At 48.1% G+C, this 14,936-nt stretch overlaps 1 protein-coding gene across 2 annotated transcripts in view; it reads left to right on the top strand.

The window, feature by feature from the left end:
- The window catches only part of DNAH2 (dynein axonemal heavy chain 2), a 97,915-nt gene that overhangs the window by 62,564 nt on the left and 20,415 nt on the right, over positions 1 to 14,936 (top strand). For both annotated transcript variants that reach the window (XM_024127751.2, XM_055082070.1), the window contains 15 exons: positions 280 to 384; positions 1,129 to 1,317; positions 1,517 to 1,602; positions 1,731 to 1,861; positions 2,019 to 2,168; positions 2,522 to 2,689; positions 2,935 to 3,095; positions 3,373 to 3,512; positions 5,147 to 5,279; positions 5,391 to 5,530; positions 6,841 to 7,051; positions 7,273 to 7,389; positions 7,559 to 7,700; positions 8,384 to 8,553; positions 8,690 to 8,806. In XM_024127751.2, the coding sequence (XP_023983519.1) occupies positions 280 to 384; positions 1,129 to 1,317; positions 1,517 to 1,602; positions 1,731 to 1,861; positions 2,019 to 2,168; positions 2,522 to 2,689; positions 2,935 to 3,095; positions 3,373 to 3,512; positions 5,147 to 5,279; positions 5,391 to 5,530; positions 6,841 to 7,051; positions 7,273 to 7,389; positions 7,559 to 7,700; positions 8,384 to 8,553; positions 8,690 to 8,806 (2,160 nt within the window). The remainder of the gene's footprint in view (positions 1 to 279; positions 385 to 1,128; positions 1,318 to 1,516; positions 1,603 to 1,730; positions 1,862 to 2,018; positions 2,169 to 2,521; positions 2,690 to 2,934; positions 3,096 to 3,372; positions 3,513 to 5,146; positions 5,280 to 5,390; positions 5,531 to 6,840; positions 7,052 to 7,272; positions 7,390 to 7,558; positions 7,701 to 8,383; positions 8,554 to 8,689; positions 8,807 to 14,936) is intronic.

Genomic DNA, 14,936 nt, shown 5'->3' with positions numbered 1-14,936 from the left:
ATTCGGGAACATGGATTATAATGATGAAATAAGAACAAATACATTACTTTAGTAATTCTGTAAAAATGTCCCAAATCCCTTCCTTCCCCTCACCTTTCCCTGTCCCTTCCTGCTCTTTCTGTCCCTGTCTTCCCTCCTCCCATTTGTCCCTCCATCTCCTCTCTTCCTCCTGGCTCCTCTCACATCCTCCCTTATTTCCATGCTTCCTCTCTTCCCGTCCTCTCACCTGTCTCCACCGCCACCCCCCACCCCCCACCCCATCTGGTTTTTGCTCTCTAGGACATGTTCTTGATGGCTGCCATGGGCCCTTCCGGGGGGGGACGGACCGTCATCTCCCCAAGGCTGCAGAGTCGCTTCAACACCATCAACATGACCTTCCCTACGGTGAGGGCATCCCGAGGGCTGGGGGAGGGGACTGTAGAAGGCAAAGCCATGTGTGGCTCAGAGAACGACGGGGCAGATAGCGGAGGGGCCCAAGGACCCCCAGGGCTGAGTTGCATTCAGGGAGCTATGATACATGGAGGGGAGACTGCTCTCTGCAGGAGCCTTGCTTCTGCTGAGCTAGGAGAGCTGCAGGGTGGAAGTGTAGCCTGGCTCCGGCATGTGAAGCCTAACAGTCCCGGTGGGCAGAGAGTGGGGACCGAACAGACAAGGAAGGTAGAGCCTCCAAAGCAGAGAGCTGGGAGCGGCCCAGGGCTAGGGTGAGGCGAGGGAGGCACTCAGGGGCACCCAAAACCCTCAGAAATCAAGATAAATAATATTTTCATGCAACGTTAAAAAAAATTAATGCCAAAAATTCACAATGAACAAGACACCAAAATTTTAAATAAGTACGAGGTCAGTATAGTACCGTGCTGAGCCTCATGAGAGCCTGAGGCAAGAGGAAAAACCAGCAATACGGATCCCGTCTTTATTTAAAATGTTCGTATTTGTTCATCGTGGACAGTTTGCATTAATCTTGATTTTTAAATATTACACTAAAGCATTATTTCTCTTGATTTTTGAGGGTTTTTTGTGCCCCCCTTAAATTCTGCCCCCAAGACAAGTGCTTTTCTCCCCTGACCCTAGTCCCCCGCTTGGCTGAAAGGTCATGAGCCTGCAGTGTTGAGTCTGAGAGCCTGTTTCTAGGAGTCCCAGATCATCCGGATATTTGGCACCATGATCAGTCAGAAGCTCCAGGACTTTGAGGAAGAGGTGAAGCCCATTGGGAATGTGGTGACCAAGGCCACCTTGGATGTGTACAACACTGTGGTACAGCGCTTCCTGCCCACGCCTGCCAAGATCCACTACCTCTTCAACCTTCGAGACATCTCCAAGGTGAAACTCTGTCAGACCTTGCCCCTTTGGCCCAGCACAGCCTCCTTGGAGGCATTCTCCTCTCCTCAAAGTAAGCCTTGGAGCTCAGTAGCATCCCACACACCCCAAACCGCCCCCATCCGGGAATGCTGCTTTCTCTAAAACTTCTGGAGGGACTCTCTTCCCTCCCTCCATCCCACTAGCCACGCCCCTTCCCTAGGTGTTCCAGGGCATGCTGAGAGCCAGCAAGGACTTCCACGATACCAAGTCCAGAATCACACGACTCTGGATCCATGAATGTTTCAGGTGAGGTAGCTGTGCCTGCCAGATCCAGGCCTTCCGAAGCCCAAGCCTCCACCGCCCACCCGCCTGTCCCTTCCCCAAGACCATGCTCCTCTTCATTCCCAGGTCTCACCCCAGCTCCCTCCCAACAGAGTCTTCTCTGACCGACTAGTTGACACGGCAGACATGGAAGCCTTCATGGGCATCATAAGTGACAAACTCGGCTCCTTCTTTGACCTCACATTTCATAACCTTTGTCCCAACAAACGTTCTCCCATCTTTGGTGAGCTGGGAGCTGTGGCCCCTCTAGGCTGGAGACTCTTAGGAGATGGGTTAGAAGGGGAGGCGGGGCACCAAGTCCCATGGATGCGTAGAGCCCTTTGGGGAAGCCTGGGGAGGACCAGGCATTTGAGATCTGCCCCCCTCTTCCCATGACCCAGGGGACTTCCTGCGGGAGCCCAAGGTGTATGAAGACCTGACGGATCTGACGGTCCTGAGGACAGCCATGGAGACAGCGCTAAATGAGTACAACCTGTCACCCGCCGTCGTGCCAATGCAGCTGGTGCTCTTCCGAGAGGCCATTGAACACAGTGAGCACGTCCTGCTCCCATCCCTTCTCCAGCATCCCAGTTATGGGATATTCCAAGGAAATGGGGATCTCTTCCCAGGTTGCTCCCAAATCAAGTCTCAGAAGTTGCCTTCCTCCCTAACCCCAGATGTGCTTGTGGCCATGGGTGGGGTTTTCCTTGATGATGGTGTTTAACAGAGGGGGTGGAGGTTGAGAGTTGAATTGCTACCAGTGCTTCAGGCACCAACCTCTTGCCATGCTGCCTGGTTCCTCTACTGCGGTTTTAGTCGTCCCAGTCCCCAGCCTAGGGCCTGGAGGTCCCCTGAGGTTGTTCAACCAACTCATTACCCTCACCCCCTACCCCCTACCCTCCAGTCACACGGATTGTGCGGGTCATTGGACAGCCTCGGGGCAACATGCTCTTGGTGGGCATTGGGGGCAGCGGACGCCAGAGTCTGGCCCGCTTGGCCTCATCCATCTGCGAGTACATCACCTTCCAGATTGAGGTCACCAAACATTATCGAAAGCAGGAATTCCGAGACGGTAACACTGGGTTTCTGAGATGGAAGAGGGTTTGGGGCCGGGAATGAAAGATCAGATGCCTGAACTTCCTGTGATGACAAGTGAGAGGAGGGCTGGAAGCTGGGGAGGGGGCCGCGCCAGGCCCGGTCGGGTACAGGATGGTGTCATGTATGTGTTGCCAGCTGGGGGAGGGCTCCTGAATCTCAGAAGGGGAAGGAGGGACAGGATGGTGAATCTGAAGAGTCTTTCTGTCTCCTCTGGCCCAGATATCAAGCGTCTGTATCGCCAGGCTGGGGTAGAGCTCAAGGCCACGTCCTTCCTTTTTGTGGACACCCAGGTTGCTGACGAATCATTCCTAGAGGACATTAACAACATCCTCAGCTCAGGCGAGGTCCCCAATCTCTATAAGGTGGATGAATTTGAAGAGGTGCGATCCTTCCACACCCACTACCAGTTGGTTCTTTGGCCTTCCTAACTAACCCCTCTCACCTAATCCCAGAGGATGCTGCTGTAGCACCCCCTCCCTCCAGCCCCCCATTAGGTGGTGCTTCCTCTCCTGCCATCCTCCCTCGCGGGACGCTAGTGGGCCGAGCTGCTTTAAAACCCACACCCTGTCAGCCCAGCCCCACCTGCTGCTCCCTCCTCCCTCCTGCCCTGGGTTCTGCCCTTGAAACCTCAGCCCTCTGACTGTGGCTTCCACGCAGATCCAGACGCTCATCATAGAGCAGGCCCGCGCCGAGCAGGTGCCCGAGTCCTCGGACAGCCTCTTCGCCTACCTCACCGAGCGCGTGCGGAACAACCTGCACATCGTCCTCTGCCTCAGCCCCGTGGGCGACCCCTTCAGGTGACTCTTGTTACAGCCTTCTTCTCCCTCGAGGCCCCCACTCATCGCGGGGTCCTCCTCCCCGGTTCTGGCCTCTGTGCCTTCTGCCAGCGAGACTCAGGAATAGCGCTGGCCTCTCCAGCCCTGTACACCCCGTCTCCTGGCCGTAGCCTGTGTTTCTTTCAGCAAGTTCCTGCTGCTTACATGGGAGCCTTTTGGTGTATCAGATTTCTTTATTTTTCCGGAAGATGGAGGTGGTTTTTTTGTTTTTAAATTTTTAACTGTGGTTAAAAACACACATAAAATTTAATCATTTTAGCCATGTTTTTTTCAAGTTTGTGGCTTGTCTCTTCACTTTCTTTAAGTTTTGTGTTTTTTTTTGTTTTTGCTGAAGAGAAGTTCTTAAATTAAAAAAAAAAATGTTTATTTATTTATCTTGGCTGCCAGGTCTTAGTTGTGGCACACGGGATCTTTAGTTGCGGCATGCAGCCTTCTTTTTTTTTTTTGCGGTACGCGGGCCTCTCACTGTTGTGGCCTCTCCCGTTGCGGAGCACAGGCTCCGGACGCACAGGCTCAGCAGCCATGGCTCACGGGCCTAGCCGCTCCGCGGCATGTGGGATCTTCCCAGACTGGGGCATGAACCCTTGTCCCCTGCATCAGCAGGCGGACTCTCAACCACTGCGCCACCAGGGAAGCCCACACAGCCTTCTTAGTTGCGGCATGCGTGCAGGATCTAGTTCCCGGACCAGGGATTGAACCTGGGCCCCCTGCATTGGGAGTGCAGTCTTAACCACTGCACCACCAGGGAAGTCTCTAACCGTTTTTAAGTATACAGCTCAGCAGTGTTAAGTATATTCACACTGTTGTGCAACAGATTTCTGGAACATTCTCATTGTGCAAAACTGTAACTGTATACCTACTGGACAACTGCCCATTTCCCCCACCACCCCCAGGCCCTGGCAACCACCCTTCTACTTTCTGTTTCTGTGAGTGACCACTCTAGATACCACGTAGAGGTGGAATCATACAGTATTTGTCTTTTTGTGACTGGCTTATTTCACTTAGCATTAACGTCCTCAAGGTTCATCCATGTTGTAGCAGGTGTCAGAATCTCCTTCCTCTTTAAGGCTGAATAATATTCCATCGTGTGTATACACCACATTTGATCCATTCTTGGTATGACTAGATTTTCAAGGGCATTGGAAAATAGGAGGACAGAGAACTTGTGCAGAGAGGCAGTTTGGGTTACCATTTTGTTTATCTTTTAATATTTTTGGTTTATGGTGTATTTACCACGTACCAGGCTCTGTGCTAAGCATTTTACATGTGTCACCCCACTGAATCCCCTAACAACTCTAGTTAGTATGTTTTGTTATTCCCATTTTAGAGCTAAGGACAATGACATTCAAAAGATTACATCACTTGCCCCAAGATCCACACCTAGTTGGTGTGGAATCGGGTCTTTCTGACTGCAGAAACTGTTTCTAAATCCTGCACTGAATCAGCTCTGAGGGGAGCAAAACCTGGACAAGGATATACAGGGGCACGGGGGTGGGGCTTTTAGGTTCCCAGGGAGCGGGTGGAGCTGTGACGAAGCCCATCGCTGGAGGCCGAGTCTGCGATTGGGCTTAACTGCCTCTCGAAACCCGCGCCAGGAACTGGATCCGACAGTACCCAGCCTTGGTGAACTGCACAACCATCAACTGGTTCTCAGAGTGGCCCCGCGAGGCCCTGCTGGAGGTGGCTGAGAAGTATCTGGTGGGAACAGACCTGGGGACCCAGGAGAACGTGAGGCCCTCCTCCCCACCTTTCCTCACCCCCGTGCACCTCCCGCCCATTTCTGTTCTCTGTCTGCCTTTACTCTTGCTCAATCTCACATCCTCTATGAATTGGCCTCAGATCCACAGGAAGGTGGCCCAGATCTTCGTCACCATGCACTGGTCAGTGGCTCAGTATTCCCAGAAGATGCTGCTGGAACTTCGAAGACACAACTACGTCACACCCACCAACTACCTGGAACTTGTATCTGGATATAAAAAGTATGATGAAGAGTAGGGGGCACAGAAGGCCGGGGAGCTTGGTGTCTTTCGAGGGTGCTTGGTGAAATGAAGTCAGGGAAAATATCCAGCAGCTGGCCAAGGGGACCCGCTCGAGGACTGGGATGTTGATGTGGAATGGCAGAGGTGCCAGAGACCTTGATTTTGTCCAGGAAGTTAAACAGAGAGATGGGGTTTCCAGGGGACATGGCCATCTCAGGGGCCCTCTGGCTGTGACCACTTTATACACCTCTCTGTCCTTATCTTCTAGAATGATGTCTCTCTTCCCAACCACAATACAACTGTGACATTATATTATGGGTATATATTACGATGTAGGTCCTCTTCTCTCTGCCTTTAACATCTTCTAGACTTTCCACCATTCCCAAGAATTGTATATTCATTCATTAAGTTGTATTGACTATGAGGTTTTATGTGCACAACACAGTAATTTGCTTTGAAGGATATAAGAGTAAGGTAAAAAAAAAAACAACCCCTCATTTATTGGATTTAGTATTTCAAAGGTGAAGAAAAAGCCATTTGTAATAATAATGATAGGCAACATTAATTCATTCATTTAAAATATATTTTTGAGCACCTACTCTGTGCCAGGCACTATTTTAGATGCTTGTAATATATATGCCAGTTAACAAAATAAAGTCCTTGCCTTCCCTGGGTACAAAGGCTAACATCCTGTTTAGGATTTCCCAGTCACTGCATTAAGCTCTTTACATGCATATTATTACTTAATCCAGAAAACAATCTTGCATCGACATTTTTCTTTGGCTGTACAATGTTAAAACTCATTTTTGAGTGAGTTGCCAACATTTAAAACTTGGGGAGCCTTAGAAAACTCCAGATTTCCAGTCTGTCTTGAAGCATCAGAAATTGTGGCAATACTGAGCCCACATTTATTCTCAAATGGAAAAAAAACAGGTTGGAGCCCAGAGACGGCCACCCCCTTGAGAGAAGTTTGTGTTTTCTGGTTCACCGCAGCCCCCCTGTCTGCTGCACAGCGGGGAAGAGTCTCAAGTAGGGAAGTGGTGTGATGAAAACAGTAGCAAGCAAGCTGATTCTGACAGCGGTGTGTAGAATAAATCAGAGGCACGAGAGTCTCTGGAAGCAGGAAGACCGGTTGGGAGGCTGTTGGCAATAATCCAGGCAGGAAATGATAAAAGTCTGACTAGGATGGTGTTGGTGGCAACGGGCAGCAAGACAGGGACCAGAGCCGCTCCGGGAAGGAAGAGACTAAATGGGCCTCTCCTTTCTGGGCACCCCGACTCCTGAGGCACCGATCCCACTCTGTCCCCTAGCTTGCTGGCAGAGAAGCGGCAGGAGCTGCTGGACCAAGCCAATAAGCTGCGGACGGGGTTGTTTAAGATCGATGAAACGAGGGAAAAGGTGGAAGTGATGTCTTTGGAGCTGGAGGATGCCAAGAAAAAGGTGGCTGAGTTCCAGAAACAGTGCGAGGAGTACCTGGTCATCATCGTGCAGCAGAAGCGGGAAGCGGATGAACAGCAGAAGGTGGCCCCGCCCCCTTCCCCGGCCCTGCGCCTGCCCCTCGTGCCCCCTACTCCCCGCGCCCACCGGGCAGGGGCTTCCCAGTCTCCACTGGTTACAGGGCAGGGGATGGGAGTTCCACTCCTCATGTTTTCTTTAGCTTTCTCTTTCTCTTACCACCAACACCGTCACTGCCACTTTTGCTCAAGGTGAAGTCAAAACCCTCGTTTTCTTTTCATCCGTAGGCTGTCACAGCCAATAGTGAGAAGATTGCGATCGAGGAAGTCAAGTGCCAGGCACTGGCTGACAATGCCCAGAAGGATCTAGAAGAGGCATTGCCAGCCCTGGAAGAGGCCATGCGGGTATGGGGCGGGAGGGCTCAGGAAGGGGGTGGGGCCGGCCTTCTTTGTTCTCAAAGTCCCTGGGGAAGTAGCGAAGAAGAGGGGAACTTCAGCTGGGTCCTGTCTCCATAAAGGAAGCTGTCTTGCCACCTGAGTTGACTCTTGTCCCCAAGTTAATCCCTTTTCCCAGGCCCTGGAGTCTCTGAACAAGAAGGATATAGGAGAGATCAAGTCTTATGGACGGCCCCCTGCCCAAGTGGAGATGGTGTTGCAGGCAGTCATGATTCTCCGAGGCAACGAGCCCACCTGGGCAGAGGCCAAGAGGCAGCTAGGTAAGCCAGGGATCCAGAAGGTAATTAACGTGAGTCCACCCAGCGTTCCCTAATCATCTGCTGGGTGTCAGGCACTCGGAGAGACAGAGATGAAGGAGGCATTGTACCAACCCTCAAACCACAGAGCCTAGTAAGGAAGAGAAGGCATAAATGTCAGTCAAGTTTCTTTGGTTGTAAGTAACAGAAAATGACTCATCTTAATTTAAGCAAAAAAAAAATTTCATAAAGCTATAGGAATTATAGGAATATATCACAGAATCCAAGGACAGGAATGTCTTCGGTCGCCCATCCTCCAAAAACACAAGAATCAGAAAAGGGAAAACAAGAGTCTTTCTGTTTTATTCTTGTGATAGTTTTCCTGCTCTGAGTTCTGGTGGTAGAATGTAGCCTGTAAGCTGTAGTTTGGTGGCCCCTGCCCTAGAAGAAGGTGCGAGTATATAGAAAGAGTGGTGTGTGGGGCAGTCGGGCTGAGAGTCATGAAGGTTAAGTGATGGGAGTTGAGGCTGCGGAGGTCGTGGAGGCCCTGGGAGCTTCGAGGGTCTAGAGAAGGGAACAAGGTCAGCGGAAGGAGCTCGGGATGAGGGCAGATATGCTGGCCTTGGGAACTGAGCCCAGGAAGCATGTGGCCTGGATGAGGAGGGGGTTGGGCCCTCTGGCTGAGGCCCCCTACCTTCATCCCACAGGGGAACAGAACTTCATCAAGTCACTGATCAACTTTGATAAGGACAATATCTCAGATAAGGTCCTGAAGAAGATCGGGGTCTACTGTGCCCAGCCGGACTTCCAGCCTGACATCATCGGCCGCGTGTCGTTGGCTGCCAAGTCCCTCTGCATGTGGGTTCGCGCCATGGAGGTAAGCGGTGGCCAGTGGGGAGGGGAGCAGTGAGGCTGGCCCAGGAGGAGGGGGGATGGTAGACCCAAGTGGGAAGGAAGGATCACAGGCAGGTGAGTAGGTGGCGGGTAAGAGGGTGCCTGCTGTCTGCCCACAGCTGTACGGGCGGCTGTACCGGGTGGTGGAGCCCAAGCGGATCCGCATGAACACTGCGTTGGCCCAGCTTCAGGAGAAGCAATCGGCCCTGGCTGAGGCCCAGGAGAAGCTGCGTGAGGTGAGCCTAACACTAGCGTTTTCCATTTTCCGAGGTGGTCCCTCTCCCAAATTTCCGAGGGATGTTTCCTGACTGTTTATTCTTCCCTGTCAAATTCGACTCCCCTCTCCCTTACAGTCCTGTCTGCCTCCCCGTCTGTGTCTTGTTTAGACAGTCTGCCTCTGGCTCAGAAAGCTAAGCTGACTGAGAGGGTTACAAATGCACAGGGGCACTGTCCCCAAGGAGCCTTTTCCAAGACTGACCGGGGAGCCGGCAATGTCTGCCATCCTTCGTTGGGGGCCCTTTGGAGAGGGACCCTGAGACAGTAGCTAGTGAAGTCTGTGCGGCAAATGTGTCTTTGCCGGGGGGATGGGACAAAGGTGTCACACTGCTGCTTGGACCTGGAGGAATGTGAGGGCTTTGGAGCCTGGGGAGGGGATGGGGTCATCTGGAGGTAGAGAGGGGTATTTCCTGTGAGTGGGCTAGACAATCCAGAAGGTGATTTCCTACAACATATATGCACAAGTAACTCCTAACACCAGGGAAGCCCACTGCAATACTCTTAATTAAGGCCACCCTTGCAGACTACATCTTTCCTCTGCCCAAGTCCAGTTTCCTAGACGTTGCCCTCCTTCAAACATCCTGCCTCTATAGAAATAGCCACTCACCCATGGAAAAAGCTGCAGCCACCTGCCAAGGTCAGAATATCACAGGGTTGGCTTAAAGACTTTCACTCAGAGCCTTCCCTGGTGGCGCAGTGGTTAAGAATCCACCTGCCAATGCGGGGGACACGGGTTCGAGCCCTGGTCCGGGAAGATCCCACATGCCGCGGAGCAGCTAAGCCCGTGCGCCACAACTCCTGAGCCTGTGCTCTACAGCCCGTGCAGCACAACTACTGAGCCTGCGCTCTACAGCCGTGAGCCACAACTGCTGAGCCCACATGCCGCAACTACTGAAGCCCGCATGCCCTAGAGCCCGGGCTCTGCAACAAGAGAAGCCACCGCAATGAGAAGCCCGCGCACCACAACAAAGAGTAGCCCCGCTCGCCACAACTAGAGAAAGCCCGTGTGCAGCAACGAAGACCCAACGCAGCCAAAAATAATAAATAAATAAAAATAAATTAAAAAAAAAAAAAAAGACTTTCACTCAGGCCATAGAGGTTAAAAGCCAACCACACAAGTGTAGAAACCCACTGGGCTTAATGCCAGCCTCTGCAGGTCACCCAGGTCAAAACACCTGTCCACACCCTGCTGTCTGCCCAGGAAACCCCCAGCCCCGCCAAAAACTGTGGTGTGTTTTCTGGTCTGCAAATACGTATACTCTTGAATGGACCTGAGAACTAGCAGCCTTCTTCTATACCCAAGTTCTAAGCAAATTGAGAAATAATACAAAAGGCATTTGGCCAAAATATCACCTTTAAAGGCTAAGTTGGAGGATGTGGCTGACGTCTGTGAACAAGCGGCTCCCCTAGTAGGGACCCCATCCTCAGACAGACTTACCTGGTCTTGGGCATTGCTGGGCGGCCAGAGTGGGACTTGTGCTCACCCCTAAAAGGAAAGGGCCTGAGCTCAGTCGAGCATTCCCAGTTTATTCTTCCCAATTTTACCGGTCAGATCAGTCACCACCTCCCCTGGAGAAGGGGTGAGAAAAAGTCCTGGAGGCAGTCTTCCAAAGCACAAGGGAATGACCAAAACAAAAAAAACGTAACAAGACACGACCCCAGAGGAAAAAATAAACCCAGAGAAAATACAGGTTACAGAGAAAACTTGAAAAGGCAGACCTAGTCTAATTGGTATCATCAGACAGAGTGATTAAGGAAGAAATGACATCCACAGAACAAAAATAGGATGATGAAAGTCCAAACAGAGAAAAAGAAAGAATTCTGGGAAATTTAAAAACGATCCAAGTATGACATTGGGTGGAAGGGTACGAGGACAGCGTCATGGACTATGATATAAAACCCCAAACCAAAAACAGACAACATGAGAGAGAGATAAGAGACACGATCCAACCCATAAGAATTTCTGAAAGAGAACACACATAATCAGGGATAATACAAGAAGTATTTAACAGCCAGCTCGGCACACAGTGACCCGTCAGCATGTGTCTCAGCCACGAGCTCACAGCCAGCCACCTGGTTCACACTGGGCACCAACCCGGGTCACAATGACATCGACACTGTTTATTGGCATTTGACCTTTATAATCAATCTAGAGACAGAGCACAGAAGACTGAGGGTGGCCTCTGAATGGGAATGTTGTCAACCTCGACGATATAAAAATAGGACGTACAGCCTAAAAAGTTGGGAAGTGGACACAGGTCCACTGGGGGCTGAGGGAAAGACAGGGCAATGCTTTTGCAGTAGATAAAATAGAACGCAGTTTTAACATGTTTGGACTTCCCTGGAGGTCCAGTGGTTAGGACTCTGCGCTTCCACTGCAGGGGGCACAGGTTAGATCCCTGGCCGGGGAATTAAGAGTCCGAATGCGCCCACCAGAAAGACAAGATCCACCCTCATCCACCAGAACAGAGGCACTAGTCCCCCCAACCAAGAAACCTACTCAACCCACTGAACCAACCTTAGCCACTGGGGACAGCCACCAAAACCAACGGGAACTACGAACCTGCAGCCTGCAAAAAGGAGACCCCAAACACAGTAAGATAAGCAAAATGAGAAGACAGAAAAACACACAGCAGATGAAGGAGCAAGATAAAAATCACACCAGACCTAACAAATGAAGAGGAAATAGGCAGTCTACCTGAAAAAGAATTCAGAATAATGATAGTAAAGATGATTCAAAATCTTGGAAATAGAATAGACAAATTGCAAGAAACAGTTAACAAGGACCTAGAAGAAATAAAGAGGAAGCAAGCAACGATGAGCAACACAATAAATGAAATGAAAAATACTCTAGATGGGCTCAGTAGCAGAATAACTGAGGCAGAAGGACGGATAAGTGACCTGGAAGATAAAATAGTGGAAATAACTACTGCAGAGCAGAAAAAAGAAAAAAGAATGAAAAGAACTGACGACAGTCTCAGAGACCTCTGGGACAACATTAAACGCACCAACATTCGAATTATAGGGGTCCCAGAAGAAGAAGAGAAAAAGAAAGGGACTGAGAAAATATTTGAAGAGATTATAGTTGAAAACTTCCCTAATATAGGAAAGAAAATAGTCAATCAAGTCCAGGAAGCACAGAGAGTCCCATACAGGATAAACCCAAGGAGAAACACGCCAAGACACATAATAATCAAACTGTCAAAAATTAAATACAAAGAAAACATATTAAAAGCAGCAAGGGAAAAACAACAAATAACACACAAAGGAATCCCCATAAGGTTAACATCGGATCTTTCAGCAGAAACTCTCCAAGCCAGAAGGGAGTGGCAGGACATATTTAAAGTGATGAAGGAAAAAAACCTACAACCAAGATTACTCTACCCAGCAAGGATCTCATTCAGATTTGATGGAGAAATTAAAACCTTTACAGACAAGCAAAAGCTGAGAGAGTTCAGCACCACCAAACCAGCTTTACAACAAATGCTAAAGGAACTTCTCTAGGCAAGAAACACAAGAGAAGGAAAAGACCTACAAGAACAACCCGAAACAATTCAGTAAATGGTAATAGAACCATACATATCGATAATTACCTTAAATGTAAATGGATTAAATGCTCCCACCAAAAGACACAGACTGGCTGAATGGAAACAAAAACAAGACCCATATATATGCTGTCTACAAGAGACCCACTTCAGACCTAGGGACACATACAGACTGAAAGTGAGGGGATGGAAAAAGATATTCCATGCAAATGGAAATCAGAAGAAAGCTGGAGTAGCAATTCTCATATCAGACAAAATAGACTTTAAAGTAAAAACTATAACAAGAGACAAAGAAGGACACTATATAATGATCAAGGGATCGATCCATGAAGAAGATATAACACTCCATACTGTTCTCCATAGTGGCTGTATCAATTTACATTATTCCCACCAGCAGTGCAAGAGGGTTCCCTTTTCTCCACACCCTCTCCAGCATTTATTGTTTCTAGAGTTTTTGATGATGGCCAATCTGACCGGTGTGAGATGATATCTCATTGTCGTTTTGATTTGCATTTCTCTAATGATTAATGATGTTGAGCATTCTTTCATGTGTTTGTTGGCGATCTGTATATCTTCTTTGGAGAAATGTCTATTTAGTTCTTCTGCCCATTTTTGGATTGGGTTGTTTGTTTTTTTGTTATTGAGCTGCAAGAGTTGCTTATAAATTTTGGATATTAGTCCTTTGTCAGTTGCTTCGTTTGCAAATATTTTCTCCCATTCTGAGGGTTGTCTTTTGGTCTTGTTTATGGTATCCTTTGCTGTGCAAAAGCTTTTAAGTTTCATTAGGTCCCATTTGTTTTTTTTTGTTTTTATTTGCATTTCTCTAGGAGATGGGTCCAACAGGATCCTGCTGTGATTTATGCCATAGAGTGTTCTGCCTATGTTTTCCTCTAAGAGTTTGATAGTGTCTGGCCTTACATTTAGGTCTTTAACCCATTTTGAGTTTATTCTTGTGTGTGGTGTTAGGGATTGTTCTAATTTCATACTTTTACATGTAGCTGTCCAGTTTTCCCAGCACCACTTATTGAAGAGGCTGTCTTTTCTCCACTGTATATCCTTCCCTCCTTTATCAAAGATAAGGTGACCATATGTGTGTGGGTTTATCTCTGGGCTTTCTATCCTGTTCCATTGATCTATATTTCTGTTTTTGTGCCAGTACCATACTGTCTTGATTACTGATAGTATACATAGAGAATCCTAAGGATGCTACCAGGAAACTACTAGAGCTAATCAATGAATTTGGTAAAGTAGCAGGATACAAAATTAATGCACAGAAATCTCTGGCATTCTTATACACTAATGATGAAAAATCTGAGAGTGAAATTAAGAAAACACTCCCATTTACCATTGCAACAAAAAGAATAAAATATCTAGGAATAAACCTACCTAAGGAGACAAAAGACTTGTATGCAGAAAATTATAAGACACTGATGAAAGAAATTAAAGATGATACAAATAGATGGAGAGATATACCATGTTCTTGGATTGGAAGAATCAACATTGTGAAAATGACTCTACTACCCAAAGCAATCTACAGATTCAATTCAATCCCTATCAAACTACCACTGGCATTTTTCACAGAAGTAGAACAAAAAATTTCACAATTTGTATGGAAACACAAAAGACCCCGAATAGCCAAAGCAGTCTTGAGAACGAAAAATGGAGCTGGAGGAATCAGGCTCCCTGACTTCCGATTATACTACAAGGTTACAGTAATCAAGACAGTATGGTACTGGCACAAAAACAGAAATACAGATCAATGGAACAGGATAGAAATCCCAGAGATAAACCCACACACATATGGTCACCTTATCTTTGATAAAGGAGGGAAGGATATACAGTGGAGAAAAGACAGCCTCTTCAATAAGTGGTGCTGGGAAAACTGGACAGCTACATGTAAAAGTAGGAAATTAGAACACTCCCTAACCCCACACACAAGAATAAACTCAAAATGGGTTAAAGACCTAAATGTAAGGCCAGACACTATCACACTCTTAGAGGAAAACATAGGCAGAACACTCTATGACATAAATCACAGCAAGATCCTTTTTGACCCATCTCCTAGAGAAATGGAAATAAAAACAAAAATAAACAAATGGGACCTAATGAAACTTAAAAGCTTTTGCACAGCAAAGGATACCATAAACAAGACCAAAAGACAACCCTCAGAATGGGAGAAAATATTTGCAAACGAAGCAACTGACGAAGGATTAATATCCAAAATTTATAAGCAACGCTTGCAGCTCAATAACAAAAAAACAAACAACCGAATCCAAAAATGGGCAGAAGAACTAAATAGACATTTCTCCAAAGAAGATATACAGATCGCCAACAAACACATGAAAGAATGCTCAACATCATTAATCATTAGAGAAATGCAAATCAAAACGACAATGAGATATCATCTCACACCGGTCAGATTGGCCATCATCAAAAACTCTAGAAACAATAAATGCTGGAGAGGGTGTGGAGAAAAGGGAACCCTCTTGCACTGCTGGTGGGAATAATGTAAATTGATACAGCCACTATGGAGAACAGTATGGAG

This window comes from Physeter macrocephalus, unplaced genomic scaffold (genome assembly GCF_002837175.3).
Source record: "Physeter macrocephalus isolate SW-GA unplaced genomic scaffold, ASM283717v5 random_8, whole genome shotgun sequence".
NCBI lineage: Eukaryota > Metazoa > Chordata > Mammalia > Artiodactyla > Physeteridae > Physeter > Physeter macrocephalus.
This window is presented reverse-complemented; position numbering and strand designations above follow the sequence as displayed.